The following is a 16,738-nucleotide window of genomic DNA, read 5'->3' as shown; positions in this document are numbered from 1 at the left end:
GAGGGAGCTCAGGAGATTACTACATACAGATATATACAGTCACCACTAGAGGGAGCTCAGGAGATTACTACATACAGATATATACAGCCACCACTAGAGGGAGCTCAGGAGATGACTACATACAGATATATACAGCCACCACTAGAGGGAGCTCAGGAGATTACTGCATACAGATATATACAGCCACCACTAGAGGGAGCTCAGGAGATTACTGCATACAGATTTATACAGCCACCACTAGAGGGAGCTCATGAGATTACTACATACAGATATATACAGCCACCACTAGAAGGAGCTCAGGAGATTACTACATACAGATATATACAGCCACCATTAGAGAGAGCTCAGGAGATTACTGCATACAGATTTATACAGCCACCACTAGAGGGAGCTCAGGAGATTACTGCATACAGATATATACAGCCACCACTAGAGGGAGCTCAGGAGATTACTGCATACAGATATATACAGCTACCACTAGAGGGAGCTCAGGAGATTACTGCATACAGATATATACAGCCACCACTAGAGGGAGCTCAGGAGATTACTGCATACAGATATATACAGCTACCACTAGAGGGAGCTCAGGAGATTACTACATACAGATATATACACCACCACTAGAGGGAGCTCAGGAGATTACTACATACAGATATATACACCCACCACTAGAGGGAGCTCAGGAATAACTACATACAGATATATACAGCCACCACTAGAGGGAGCTCAGGAATAACTACATGCAGATATATACATCCACCACTAGAGGGAGCTCAGGAGACCACTACATACAGATATATACATCCACCACTAGAGGGAGCTCAGGAGATTACTGCATACAGATATATACAGCCACCACTAGAGGGAGCTCAGGAGGTTACTGCATACAGATATATACAGCCACCACTAGAGGGACCTCAGGAGATTACTACATACAGATATATACAGTCACCACTAGAGGGAGCTCAGGAGATTACTGCATACAGATATATACAGCCACCACTAGAGGGAGCTCAGGAGATTACTACATACAGATATATACAGCCACCACTAGAGGGAGCTCAGGAGATTACTACATACAGATATATACAGTCACCACTAGAGGGAGCTCAGGAGATTACTACATACAGATATATACAGCCACCACTAGAGGGAGCTCAGGAGATGACTACATACAGATATATACAGCCACCACTAGAGGGAGCTCAGGAGATTACTGCATACAGATATATACAGTCACCACTAGAGGGAGCTCAGGAGATTACTACATACAGATATATACAGCCACCACTAGAGGGAGCTCAGGAGATGACTACATACAGATATATACAGCCACCACTAGAGGGAGCTCAGGAGATTACTGCATACAGATATATACAGCCACCACTAGAGGGAGCTTTATAAATCTGTATGTAGTTTTCTCCTGAGCTCCTCCTAGTGATCAGGGCAGATAGACAGATAATGTAACTATATGGCTATATTGTAGAGAATATGAAGCACAATAGAGTTCTGACCACTAGAAAGATATAGTAAAACGTTAGTCAGCACAGGATGGTGGAACAGAATATTCACATTTGGGTTATCCCATCTTAGACAATGGGGGCATATCGCTAGGATATGCCCCCATTGTCTGATAGATGCGGGTCCCACCACCTACAAGGAGAACGGAGCCGGGGAGAGTTGTCGCTGGAGGTCTGTCCACCACCAGGTGCAGCTCCCCTCTTCCCATATTTAACTGAATGGGAGTGCACCGCGCATGCGCGACCACCGCTCCCATTAATTTCTATGGGGCCGATGGAAATAGCTGAGCCAGTGCTTGACTATTTTTGGCGGCTCCACAGAAATGAATGGAGGGCGGCTGTACATGCGCAGTGCGCCCTCCTCAACTTCCTCCGCTCCGTTCTCCTTGTAGGTGCGGGTTCCTAGCGATATGCCCCCATTGTCACTCTAAGCTGCTGTAACTTTGCTACATTTTGTCAATATTTTATTGCAGCCACATTAGCACAATCTCTGTACCCGATGCTACAATGTATCAGGAAGCAACAACGTAGCAAGTTGAGCAACAATTCTGCAGAGATCAGGTGCTCCATGCTGGAAGCTATAAACTGCGGCCGGAGCGGCGCGCGGGGGGGGGACAGGTATAGATTTTACATCCAGTTTATGATGTGACCTTGTAACTATCAGCAGATGGAATATAATAGCAGGAATTACATTACAAAGTGCAGCAGATACTGCTGGCCATACACAATGGGGGTCATTTACTAAGAGTGGCGTTTTAGATGCCCCGCCCCTCCCTGTCTACTCCACGCCCAATTTTTTAGACCTGGTGCGAGCGGGGAATAGCCACAGATTGCAGCGCAAAGGTTAGCCTTTGTGCCATAATCTGCGGCTAATTCAGGCGTATTTCTGTTTAATAAATGACCCCCATGGTCCTTTGTGTGCGGGGAACTTCCGACTCTCCCCCGACAGCTGACGTCAGGGACACGGGCGTCTTCTCCGCTCTCCCCATAGAACACACAGGTTCGGCCAAGAGGAAGCCGGGAGGGGGTCATGGGAGAGAGCAGCTACTGAATGTGTACGGCTAGCCTAACACTACAGAGGATATACTATATCACTACGGGACAACCTGCTCCGCTCTGCTAGAATAGCCGCAACATCTTACCCAATGGCAGATCCGTCTCTATCCTGAACGCTGTGCAAGGAGACAAAGCACGTTACATGCAGCGCCAATACCCATCTCCCAGTCATATCACATACTCCTCAGCCGAGGGGCTATCTGCCTCTGGAAAAGCTGGGTGCCCACCGGTAGGGCTTTCATACTATAGAGAGAAGGTCACCAGGCTTTCCTGAAATCCTGAACGGACAATCTGTCTAGTGATGTCCCAATACGACGCTCGGGTGTGGCCGCAGACCTGCCAAGGAGGGCTCTGGGAAAGCTGGGTGTGAAAAAAATCCTAAAGTCCCCAAAAGACGACAACGTATCCCCCAGTAAAAATGAAATGTACCGTCCAACAATGTAATCCCCCCAATAAACGGCAGAGCGACCCCTCGATAAATAACAATGCAATCGCACAATAAATGGCCGGGTAACCAGCTGGACAGTGATGGCATTTCCTAACAATATCCTTCACAGGACTACTGCCTGTGCCTGGTGGGAGTAGTGGTGTTGTATCAGGACTACAGCCTGAAGCCTGTGCCTGGTGGGAGTAGTGTTGTTGTATCAGGACTACTGCCTGTGCCTGGTGGGAGTAGTGTTGTTGTATCAGGACTACTGCCTGTGCCTGGTGGGAGTAGTGGTGTTGTATCAGGACTACTGCCTGTGCCTGGTGGGAGTAGTGGTGTTGTATCAGGACTACTGCCTGTGCCTGGTGGGAGTAGTGGTGTTGTATCACGACTACTGCCTGTGCCTGGTGGGAGTAGTGGTGTTGTATCAGGACTACTGCCTGTGCCTGGTGGGAGTAGTGGTGTTGTATCAGGACTACTGCCTGTGCCTGGTGGGAGTAGTGGTGTTGTATCAGGACTACTGCCTGTGCCTGGTGGGAGTAGTGGTGTTGTATCAGGACTACTGCCTGTGCCTGGTGGGAGTAGTGGTGTTGTATCAGGACTACTGCCTGTGCCTGGTGAGAGTAGTGGTGTTGTATCAAGACTACTGCCTGTGCCTGGTGGGAGTAGTGGTGTTGTATCAGGACTACTGCCTATGCCTGGTGGGAGTAGTGGTGTTGTATCAGGACTACTGCCTGTGCCTGGTGGGAGTAGTGATGCTGTATCAGGACTACTGCCTGTGCCTGGTGGGAGTAGTGGTGTTGTATCAGGACTACTGCCTGTGCCTGGTGGGAGTAGTGGTGTTGTATCAGGACTACTGCCTGTGCCTGGTGGGAGTAGTGGTGTTGTATCAGGACTACTTCCTGCACCTTGTGCCTGCTGGGAGTAGTGGTGTTGTATCAGGACTACTGCCTGTGCCTGGTGGGAGTAGTAGTATTGTATCAGGACTACAGCCTGAAGCCTGTGCCTGTTGGGAGTAGTGGTGTTGTATCAGGACTAATGCCTGTAGGCTGTGCCTGGTGGGAGTAGTGGTGTTGTATCAGGACTACTGCCTGTGCCTGGTGGGAGTAGTGGTGTTGTATCAGGACTACTTCCTGCAGCCTGTGCCTGGTGGGAGTAGTAGTGTTGTATCAGGACTACTGCCTGTAGCCTGTGCCTGGTGGGAGTAGTGGTGTTGAATTACATATGATCTGAATATGAATGAGGAGATTTATCGTAGATGGAACCCTCATCATCTTCACACTCGCTGTCAGCTCAGCAGATTCTTTGGTGTCTTCAGTTTCTTTAGTCCAGCATTTGATAATCTAGAAATCATAATGGTCTGAAATCGCTGGAAATAAAGAAAACCAGATACAAATGTGTGCGCAAGAAGCATCTAAAGGCGACCATAGTGCAGCCACACACCAGCCTCCCGGGCTCCGCTAAGCACGCAGGCGTTCTCACTGAGAGGAGAGGGATAAGCAGCGGCAGACACTTCTGGCAGCAGCTTATCGGCGATGAGGAGAAATAGATGAGATTGGTTATAATATGACATGGTCGCACTGTACGGCCACCATAAGCGTGTAACCGGTGAAGGCAGTACAGAAAGGTTCAGCAATATCCTGCGCAGCGCGGTCAGGGTGCGGAGATCTCTTATCAGCCACTGATCCCAGAGGTGCAGGAACAACATACTATCAACAGGCAGAGAGGGCAAAGGTGAGACACGACAGCGCAGCACACCCACTTCATAAACAGCGCCAATAATACCGCTGGAATGTTATCTCCACACACACTGATTCATAAAGCACTCATCTGTCACTTTGCCCTGCAGCCTACATAGATACCAGGGCCTGGCACCCCCACCTGGCACAGGCTGCTCAATACTGCAAGCCACTGACACCAGGAAGCAGACAATGTCACCTCCCAAAAAGGACAATATTATTTCCAAGAAATGACAGCGTAACCTCCGATAAATGACAGTGCAACTTCCGATAAATTATAATGTAACCTCCAATAAATGACATATAATAGTGTAACCTGTAATAAACATCTCCAATAAATGACATCATAAACTCCAATAAATGACACGGTTATCTCTGATAAATGACAATGTTCACACATGGCAGATGGAAATGTGAACTTCAATAAACCACAGCCTGACCTCCTATAGATGACAATGTAACACCCGATAGATGACAATGTAACGCCTTATAGATGACAATGTAACACCCGATAGATGACAATGTAACACCTTATAGATGGCAATGTAATAACTGATAAGTGACAATGTAACACCTGATATATGGCAATGTAACTCCCGATAGATGACAATGTAACACCCGATAGATGGCAATGTAACACCCGATAGATGGCAATGTAAGACCTTATAGATTGCAATGTAATAACTGATAAGTGACAATGTAACACCCGATAGATGACAATGTAACTCCCGATAGATGACAATGTAACACCCGATAGATGGCAATGTAACACCCGATAGATGGCAATGTAAGACCTTATAGATTGCAATGTAATAACTGATAAGTGACAATGTAACACCCGATAGATGACAATGTAATAACTGATAGATGGCAATGTAACACCCGATAGATGGCAATGTAAGACCTTATAGATTGCAATGTAATAACTGATAAGTGACAATGTAACACCCGATAGATGACAATGTAATAACTGATAAGTGACAATGTAACACCTGATAGATGGCAATGTAACACCCGATAGATGACAATGTAACACCCGATAGATGACAATGTAATAACTGATAAGTGACAATGTAACACCTGATAGATGGCAATGTAACACCCGATAGATGGCAATGTAACACCCGATAGATGGCAATGTAAGACCTTATAGATTGCAATGTAATAACTGATAAGTGACAATGTAACACCTGATAGATGGCAATGTAACACCCGATAGATGGCAATGTAACACCCGATAGATGGCAATGTAAGACCTTATAGATTGCAATGTAATAACTGATAAGTGACAATGTAACACCTGATAGATGGCAATGTAACACCCGATAGATGACAATGTAACACCCGATAGATGACAATGTAACACCCGATAGATGACAATGTAACACCCGATAGATGACAATGTAATAACTGATAAGTGACAATGTAACACCTGATAGGTGACAATGTAGCCTCTGTTAGATGACAATGTAGCCAGCAATAACAATGCTGCCTGTGACAGATGACAATATAATCTCTAATAGATGACAATGTCCCCCCTGAAAGCTTACAATCCCACACTAGATTACACTGTGACACTGATGATTAAGTGACCCCAGATGTAGAAAAAATATAACTTCCAATAGAAGACAATAGAATCCTGGTAGATTATACTAGAACTTTCAAAAGGTGACAATTAGTGATGAGCGAACTTCTGTTTTAAGTTCGGCGTCTAAAGTTCGGCTTCCGGTTAGCGGAGAATCCCGATATGGTTCCCGATATGGATTCCGACTTCCGTTGTGGTCCGTGGTAGCGGAATCAATAATGGCCGATTATTGATTCCGCTACCACGGACCACAACGGAAGTCGGAATCCATATCGGGATTCTCCGCTAACCGGAAGCCGAACTTTAGACGCCGAACTTAAAACAGAAGTTCGCTCATCACTAGTGACAATGTAACAGCTGAAAGACATCAATGTGAGCCCAGGACATGCAGTACAGACCCAGTCACAGGGGCCCCGACCGCTGGGTTTATCTGCAGAAAACCCTTGGGTTGCAGAATTGCTGTGATTTTTGCTCTCCTCACGTGCGACCATATTTCGCCATGCAGCATCCACCCTATAGGGACGTTCCCTCTGTTCTCACTGGAAACAGATGAGCTAAACTTTACAATGTCCCCCCCACATTGACTCCTCTCTGACAGTCTGTTCGGGCCTTTCTTCATGTGTCTCTGGGAAAGCTGAGTGACAACCAATGTGACTTCCTTACAGCTCCACGGGGGCATCACCCAGCACCTCATAGACACCCCACTATCATGTCTATGCAGACTTTAGGAAAGCTGGGTGTAAACAGAAATAAATCCTGGTAAAAAGATGCGTCTCAAGTCCCTGAAGTACAAGGGTGATGGCAAAATAAATCTCATGGGGGTCAAAGGTCAATGTTATAGAATTGCAGACTGATAAATGTACAGGAGGAGTTCTCCTGACACAGGGGCCACATTCCCGGGGTCACCGTCACCTTTATTCACAGAGGAGACCATCAGCATTTCCATTCTCCCATCCCTGAAGTGTGAAGCTTTGTGCTGGGAACATTCCTGACATACAACAAGAGGAACACATTCCCCTGCACAAGCTCCAGTGACACATGAAGGGCCCACACAGCACAGGGGCCCGACACGTGTCAGCCAGCTGCTGTAACATGAGCATCACCAGCCCTTATACACACTGGGGGTCATTTATCAAAGACCGGCATTTTGTGGTGGTCTCTGATGGCTCCTGTGCTGCTCGTTGATGTGCCTAGCCCTAACCTATGAGGCGACGCATCCTCCGGCAGTCCGGGAGCATCCTCCGGCAGTCCGGCAGCATCCTCCGGCAGTCCGGGAGCATCCTCCGGCAGTCCGGGCGCATCCTCCGGCAGTCCGGGCGCATCCTCCGGCAGTCCGGGAGCATCCTCCGCCAGTCCGGGCGCATCCTCCGCCAGTCCGGGCGCATCCTCCGCCAGTCCGGGCGCATCCTCCGCCAGTCCGGGAGCATCCTCCGCCAGTCCGGGAGCATCCTCCGCCAGTCCGGGCGCATCCTCCGCCAGTCCGGGCGCATCCTCCGCCAGTCCGGGAGCATCCTCCGGCAGTCCGGGAGCATCCTCCGGCAGTCCGGGCGCATCCTCCGGCAGTCCGGGCGCATCCTCCGGCAGTCCGGGCGCATCCTCCGGCAGTCCGGGAGCATCCTCCGGCAGTCCGGGAGCATCCTCCGGCAGTCCGGGAGCATCCTCCGGCAGTCCGGGAGCATCCTCCGGCAGTCCGGGCGCATCCTCCGGCAGTCCGGGAGCATCCTCCGGCAGTCCGGGCGCATCCTCCGGCAGTCCATGCGCCTGGTTTCACACCATTTATGTAAATGTTAGTGAATATGCCGGGGAAGATGGCCCAGCTCCTGCCATGCCCCAAGTGGCGAGGATGGCATAAAAATGCCCGTGCAGCACAATGTTGTCACATGGCATTTACAAAGTTCCAAAACGAGGTCTTGCGACTTTTTTTTTTTTTACGCCAAGAACTGGCGTAGCAATCGTAGTAAATGACCCCCACTGAATCCACACTGTATGAGAAGAGAACATAGAAGAGTCCACACAGAGCGGAACCACCAGAGACACGAGGAGGAATGTGGCAAACAACGTATCAGACACAAAACGGCAAGGAGAATAAACAACGTATCAGACAGCAATGTAATAAACAAGGTATCAGACAGCAATGTAATAAACAACGTATCAGACAGCAATGTAATAAACAAGGTATCAGAGAACCTGTTCCTTCATTGATGGTATTTTCTGAAATCTCCAGATATTAGAACACGAAGCCTCAGATCAAAGAAGGAGCCGTCACTATAGCAACAACAAAGTAACAACAAGTAACAAGTGGGAATAATAAGGGAGACCTTGGGGTCAGAATAGAAGGGGCCGGGTCTGGAATGTGCTGCCAGGGCCCCTAGGACACAGAGAATTCTCTATTTCTGGGAAAGCTGGGTGACAGTCAGTACAGAACCGCCGGTAACTGCAACAATGTGCACTGGGGTGTAATTTACCTGATTCATCCTTCACCATGACAGGAGGCTTCCTCTGCACTGCTCTCAGGACTCTGCCCGGACAGGAGGCTTCCTCTGCTCTCAGGACTCTGCCCGGACAGGAGGCTTCCTCTGCTCTGCTCTCAGGACTCTGCCCGGACAGGAGGCTTCCTCTGCTCTCAGGACTCTGCCCGGACAGGAGGCTTCCTCTGCTCTGCACTCAGGTCTCTGCCCGGCCAGGAGGCTTCCTCTGCACTCAGGACTCTGCCCGGACAGGAGGCTTCCTCTGCACTCAGGACTCTGCCCGGACAGGAGGCTTCCTCTGCTCTGCACTCAGGTCTCTGCCCGGACAGGAGGCTTCCTCTGCTCTGCACTCAGGTCTCTGCCCGGACAGGAGGCTTCCTCTGCACTCAGGACTCTGCCCGGACAGGAGGCTTCCTCTGCACTCAGGACTCTGCCCGGCCAGGAGGCTTCCTCTGCTCTCAGGACTCTGCCCGGCCAGGAGGCTTCCTCTGCTCTCAGGACTCTGCCCGGCCAGGAGGCTTCCTCTGCTGCAGTGACACATGGAGCTTTCCCCACAGGGCGCCACCACCTGGCACTGAGCAGACTCCAGCCCCTGTCAGGAATCCCAGCAAACCCTTCTGCACCTCTCCTATCTGTTCAATACCATTCCCAATATCTCTGCATGCTGTCAGTGAATTAGATCATTTGCTATTTACACTTTAATGGTGAAAACGCATTATGAAAAACTAATTAGCATAAAGGCAGGTTTGCTACAATGTAGCAGGGCAGGGCTCAGCTAAGGGCTCATGCACACAAATGTTATTTTTTTTTTTCTTGTTCGTTTAGTTTTTTTGCAGCCTATATACGGAACCTTTCACTTCAGTGGGACCGCAAAAAAATGGAAATGGCGTGTTTTATTCCACAAAAATACAGAACATGTCCTATTCCTGTCCATTTACGGACAAGGATGGAATTGTTCTATTAGGGTTCTGTTCCACAAAACACAGAATCCACATAGCCGGAATCCGTGTTTTACGGATCTTCAGTTAGCGGACCACATAAACGGTCGGGAGTCAGACTATTCCGGACAGCAGAGATGTGTCCCGCTGCTGAGTTTAGCTCATGGAGGATTGTCTGGATCCGGAGGACACGCTCCCAGGGACGGATCTGTGATCATGAAACTGACACAAAGCAACGACATCCCAACTGCGCACAGAATAGAAAATATCCGGAAGCACAGAAAGGTCATGGGATCAAAACAACTAGAAAAATAAAACAGAAGGAAAACCAATCAACAGCCAAGATGTCCCAGAAGAAGCAGCGCCACGTAACTAAGGAGCCTCTTTCACACGGGCGTCACGGATTTTGTCCGGATGCGTTCAGGGAAAATCGTGCGATTTTGCTTGCGAGTGCTGTGAGTTTTGTATGTGATTGCGTCGCGTTATTGCGTTTTTCCAGTGCGTGAAAAACCAAACCTGATCCGTCCTCTACATTCGCCTGTTACTGCAAACACGTATAAACACCCCCAGCGTGCCTTCGCTTGGCGATTGGATTTCCCTTTGCAGGACGCCCACTTTCACCGTGTCATCCACTGACCATGTCTTCTTGCACTGCCTGGTCTTCCGTTGTTTTGGAGAGCGGACGGAAGCGATGGCGGAGGAAGCGGGTGTGGGTGCATCCTATCATTTCGCAGCGGGCAGCACAGGTCTCTTTGTTGGCTTGTACTCTGACCTCCGTCCGCACCCTCCGAAGTTCTTCCATTATTGCCGCATGTCGGGGGCTTCCTGTGATCGGCTGTTGGGGGAGTTGCGGCCTGCCTTGACTTTCCAGGACACCAACATGCGGCGGAGTGCGTCCCCTGAAGAACGTCTTATTACTTTAGGGTAAGACTGTATTATCAGACTCAGACATGAATGACCCACGGTTTGCCAATACACAGCAGTTCTGTCCGTGGCCGGTGTCCTCAGAACGTTACCTCCTCTGTGTATAAGTACTTCATAGTAATAAACACGGATTGTATATTCTACATTTTTATACATAAACTGCATGTGGTTTGTGGGGCCTCCACTTTGTATAAAGTCACTTGGTGCACTAACAAGTCATTGATTAGTCGCACCAGATTGCAGTTCCGCGGGGGTTAATGATTGTAATCCTGCCCGTAATGATGAGGATAGTCACCTGTGTGTATCTGGCAATGGTCTGGAAGTAGTTTCAGCTAAATGCTCTTCCTTTCTCTGAAGTATCTATGACTATAAGGTATTGAGTCCCAGTCTTGGAGTATTTATGCAGTATTTTAATTTCAACTTGCCCGACACATCGCTATTAAATGATGTAAAGTAATGTGCTAGATTTGTAAACTTTTGCTATTTAGTGTAAACATTTTTTATTTATTTTTTTCAGATATCTTGCGGCAGGAACTTCTTTTCCGTTGTTACATTTTGTTTTTAGAATGGGGCCCTCCACAATTGCTGGCGTGGTACGGGCTACATGTGCCGCCATTTGGTTGACACCGAAGGCTCCAACCAGGCCGCAGTGGTTGATACAGCCCAGGGCTTCCTGGAGAAAGGGCTCAATTCCCAAAGTGTATTGGTGCCCTTGACGGGAAGCACATGCGGGTTAAGAAGCCACCGAACCAGGGTCCCGATACTATAATTATAAGCAGTTTTTCTCGGCCTCGGGTTATACAGGTTTATACAGGTTTATACCTGTAGATATTGGGTCATATGGAAGTTCTGCAGATGCTCGCATCCTCAGGGCTTCCAGAATGGGTCGGTGGCTTCAGTCCAACCAACTGGACGTACCACAGCCAGCAGACCTTCCTCCTCTGGACCACCAGCGCCTTATGTGGTTGTAGGCGAGGTTTGGATGCTGAGGCGCAATTTTAATTATCGGTTAAGTAGGGCCAGAAGGTTTGTGGAGCGCGCCTTTGGGATTTTTTCTAGTAAATGGTGTGTTTTTCTTTCACCCATCCAGCTGGCCCCACAAAATGTCCATGTGGTGATCAAGTGCATACGCACCTATGAGTCGCCACCTGATGAAGACGCCCAAGTCTCCAGTCCGCCATCAGGAAGAGACACTTTACCACTTGGAGGATCTGGATCCGCTGGACTGACAGTGCGGGAGTTAAATTCTGATTATTTTATGTCCCCTATCGGTTCTTCCCCTTTCAGCAGTAAACCTCGACTCATGGACGTTTGTATTTGCCAGTATTTTTTACTAACCCAGATGGTTATTTTTTAGTTAGTAAGAGACTCGCAGGGCCGTCTTTAATATTGATTGGACCCTGGGCAAAAATGTACTTGGGCCCCCTGGATCCCACCTTCCCACACCTTAGCAGGCAATCACGGCCTCCACCACAACACACACACAAAAAATCCACACACCTGGTAGAGTCCAGTGAATGTCTGAAGACTCCAGCGGCTCAGGATCAGTGCTCTGGGCAGCTGGGCTCAGGCTGGAAGTGGGCACCGCTCTGCAGGGAGGAGACCTGGGCTCGGCTCACCCTAGTGTTACAGTGCACCCCAGCACCCCACAGTATGCAGTATAGCACCCTATAGTATACAGCACTACACAGTATGCAGTATAGCACCCTATAGTATACAGCACCACACAGTAGGCAGTATAGCACCCTATAGTATACAGCACCCCACAGTAGGCAGTATAGCACCCCACAGTATGCAGTATAGCACCCTATAGTATACAGCACCCCACAGTATACAGTATGCAGTACAGCCCCCCACAGTATACAGTACAGCACTCCACAATATATAGCACCCACAGTATACAGCACCTCACAGTATACAGCACCCCAAACTATACAGAATACCGCACCTAACAGTATAGCACTATACAGAATACAGCACCTCACAGTATACAGCACCCCACAGTATACAGTAGAGCAGTATAGCACCCCGCAGTATACAGCATCCCACAGTATACAGTAGAGCAGTATAGCACCCCACAATATACAGCACCTCACGGTATACAGCACGCCAAACTATACAGAATACAGCACCTCACAGTATACAGCACCCCACAGTATACAGTAGAGCAGTATAGCACCCCATAGTATACAGCCCCCCACAGTATAAAGCACCCCAGAAAATTACAGTATAAAGCACCCCACAATAAAGAGTATACAGCCCCCACCGTATACAGTAGAGCAGTATAGCCCCCACAGTATACAGCCCCCCACAGTATACAGTAGAGCAGTATAGCATCCCACAGTATACAGCACCCCACAGTATACAGTTCAGCAGTATAGCACCCCACAGTATACAGTTGAGCAGTATAACACCCCACAGTATACAGCACCCCACAGTATACAGTAGCTTACAGTATATTAGCATAACAGCCCCTGTCACCTTTTCCTGATGTAATCTTCAGAAAAAAGCTCCACAGCAAACTTCTCCTGCAGCAACACTCCTGGTAGAAAGAAAGGACCTTTGATGACCTCATAGCCATGTGACCAGTAATATTGCTAGGTTACTGGTCACATGGTGATGTCATCTAAGGTCCTTTCTCCTAAGAGAATCACAGCTCTCATAGTTCGCTGCCTGAAGTGCCTGCAGATAGGCATGGCAGCACCCCCTGTGTAGCTGACAGCCTGACACCCGGGGCAGTGGCCAGCAGGGCTCAAGAGGCAGCTGCCTTGGGCCCCCCAGGAGCAACTGGGCCCGGGGCAGCTGCCCCTTTTGTGCTTGTTAAAGATGACCCTGGGGACTCGCAAGATAATGAGGACCCTTGACGTGGGTTGCGAGCTTACATATATTGTTTTAAACACAGTGTGTGAAATATGTACTAATACCTCATTCATTACAAGTGTAAAAATGTATCCTCTAATGTATGCATGTCTTCACAACACCATTAATAAAGTTTTAGTTGGCCTCATTCTCATATAATTAAAAATATTTGCATGTTTCATGGCGTTTACACTACAACTGTCATGTTTTGGCTATCGTGTGCTTAAAGGACATTATATTATTTCTAACATGTGATGTACATACAGTGGATATAACAAGTCTACACGCCCCTGTTAAAATGTCAGGTTTCTGTGCTGTAAAATAATATAAGACAAAGATAAATCATTTCAGAACTTTTTCCACCTTTAATGTGACCTATAAACTGTACAACTCAATGGAAAAACAAACTGAAATCTTTCAGGTGGAGGGAAGAAAAAAATAACTAAAATAATGTGGTTGCATAAGTGTGCACACCCTCTTATAACTGGGGATGTAGCAGAATGAAGCAATCACATCCACAATCCTGTTAGATCGCAGTCAGCAGACACCGGCCGTCATGTAAAGGGCCTCTGATTAACCCCAGATAAAGTTCAGCTGCTCTAGTTGGTCTTTCCTGAAATTTTCTTAGTCGCATCCCACAGCAGAAGCCACGGTCCACAGAGATCTTCCACAGCATCAGAGGGGTCTCATTGTTAGAAGGTATCAGTCAGGAGAAGGGGACAAAAGAATTTCCAAGGCATTAGATCTACCATGGAACACAGTGGAGACCGTCATCATCAGGTGGAGGAAATATGGCCCAACAGGGACATTACCAAGAACTGGACGTCCCTCCAAAACTGATGAGAAGATGAGGAGAAAACTGGTCTGGGAGGCGACCAAGAGGCCTACAGCAACATTACAGGAGCTGCAGGAATATATGGCAAGTCCTGGCTGTGTGGTCCATGTGACAACGATCTCCCGTATTCTTCATATGTCTGGGCTATGGGGCAGAGGGGCAAGACGAAAGCCTCTTCTTACCAAGAAAAACATCCAAGCCAGGCGACATTCTGCAAAAACACATCTGAAGTCTCCCAAAAGCTTGTGGGAAAAGGTGTTCTGGTCTGATGAAACCAAGGTGGAACTTTTTGGCCATAATTCCAAAAGATATGTTTGGCGCAAAAACAACCCTGCCCATCCCCAGAAGAACCCCATCCCCACAGTGAAGCATGGCGGGGGCAGCATCATGCCAAGGGGCTGCTCTTCTTCAGCTGGAACTGGGGCCTTAGTTAAGCTAGAGGGAATTCTGAACAGTTCCAAATACCGGTCAATATTGACCCAAAACCTTCAGGCTTCTACTAGAAAGAGGAACATGAAGAGGGACTTCATCTTTCAGCAGGACAACAACCCAAAGCATACATCCAAATCAACCAAGGAATGGCTTCACAAGAAGAAGATTACAGTTTTGGAATGGCCCAGCCAGAGCCCAGACCTTAATCCGACAATCTGTGGGGTGATCTGAAGAGGGCTGTGCCCAGGAGATGCCCTCGCAATCTGTGGGGTGATCTGAAGAGGGCTGTGCCCAGGAGATGCCCTCGCAATCTGTGGGGTGATCTGAAGAGGGCTGTGCCCAGGAGGTGCCCTCACAATCTGTGGGGTGATCTGAAGAGGGCCGTGCCCAGGAGATGCCCTCGCAATCTGTGGGGTGATCTGAATTTCTTTTACATCACAGAAACCTGACATTTTAACAGGGGTGTGTAGACTTTTTATATCCACTGTAGGAGCAGTATTATAGTAGTTATATTCTTGTACATAGGAGCAGTATTATAGTAGTTATATTCTTGTACATAGGAGGCAGTATTATAGTAGTTATATTCTTGTACATAGGAGCAGTATTATAGTAGTTATATTCTTGTATATAGGAGCAGTATTATAGTAGTTATATTCTTGTGCATAGGAGCAGTATTATAGTAGTTATATTCTTGTATATAGGAGCAGTATTATAGTAGTTATATTCTTGTACATAGGAGGCAGTATTATAGTAGTTATAGTCCTGTACATAGGAGCAGTATTATAGTAGTTATATTCTTGTACATAGGAGCAGTATTATAGTAGTTATATTCTTGTACATAGGAGCAGTATTATAGTAGTTATATTCTTGTGCATAGGAGCAGTATTATAGTAGTTATATTCTTGTATATAGGAGCAGTATTATAGTAGTTATATTCTTGTACATAGGAGGCAGTATTATAGTAGTTATATTCTTGTACATAGGAGGCAGTATTATAGTAGTTATATTCTTGTACATAGGAGCAGTATTATAGTAGTTATATTCTTGCACATAGGAGCAGTATTATAGTAGTTATATTCTTGTATATAGGAGCAGTATTATAGTAGTTATATTCTTGTACATAGGAGCAGTATTATAGTAGTTATATTCTTGTACATAGGAGGCAGTATTATAGTAGATATAGTCTTGTACATAGGAGGCAGTATTATAGCAGTTATATTCTTGTACATAGGAGCAGTATTATAGTAGTTATATTCTTGCACATAGGAGCAGTATTATAGTAGTTATATTCTTGTATATAGGAGCAGTATTATAGTAGTTATATTCTTGTACATAGGAGCAGTATTATAGTAGTTATATTCTTGTACATAGGAGGCAGTATTATAGTAGATATAGTCTTGTACATAGGAGGCAGTATTATAGCAGTTATATTCTTGTACATAGGAGGCAGTATTATAGTAGTTATATTCTTGTATATAGGAGGCAGTATTATAGCAGTTATATTCTTGTACATAGGAGGCAGTATTATAGTAGTTATATTCCTGTACATAGGAGCAGTATTATAGTAGTTATATTCCTGTACATAGGAGCAGTATTATAGTAGTTATATTCTTGTACATAGGAGCAGTATTATAGCAGTTATATTCTTGTACATAGGAGCAGTATTATAGTAGTTATATTCTTGTACATAGGAGGCAGTATTATAGTAGTTATATTCTTGTACATAGGGGCAGTATTATAGTAGTTATATTCTTGTACATAGGAGCAGTATTATAGTAGTTACATTCCTGTATATATACAATGAGCATACAGTGACATCTGCAAAAATATAGAACATGTACCTTTTTTCTGCATTATGGAGAAGGATAGGAATATTCTATTACGGGTCAGAAGTTTTGTTCCATGCTGACCGCACATGGCCAGTTCCTATGTTTTGCTAATCTGCAATTTGCGGA

At 46.9% G+C, this 16,738-nt stretch overlaps 1 protein-coding gene across 32 annotated transcripts in view; it reads right to left on the bottom strand.

Moving 5' to 3' along the window:
* ABLIM1 (actin binding LIM protein 1) overlaps window positions 1–16,738 on the bottom strand; it is a 241,197-nt gene that overhangs the window by 151,926 nt on the left and 72,533 nt on the right. The window contains exon 1 of one of the 32 annotated variants that reach the window (XM_044296704.1): window positions 8,793–9,332. The exons of the other annotated variants lie outside the window; for them this stretch is intronic. Coding sequence (XP_044152639.1) covers window positions 8,793–8,811 — 19 coding nt within the window. The 5' untranslated portion in view covers window positions 8,812–9,332. Of the gene's footprint in view, window positions 1–8,792; window positions 9,333–16,738 lie in introns of those variants that run through there. 32 annotated transcript variants of the gene reach the window in all.

Source organism: Bufo gargarizans, chromosome 6 (assembly GCF_014858855.1).
Source record: "Bufo gargarizans isolate SCDJY-AF-19 chromosome 6, ASM1485885v1, whole genome shotgun sequence".
Lineage (NCBI taxonomy): Eukaryota > Metazoa > Chordata > Amphibia > Anura > Bufonidae > Bufo > Bufo gargarizans.
The sequence above is the reverse complement of the archived record's forward strand: the minus strand, read 5'-3'. Positions and strand labels throughout refer to the sequence as shown.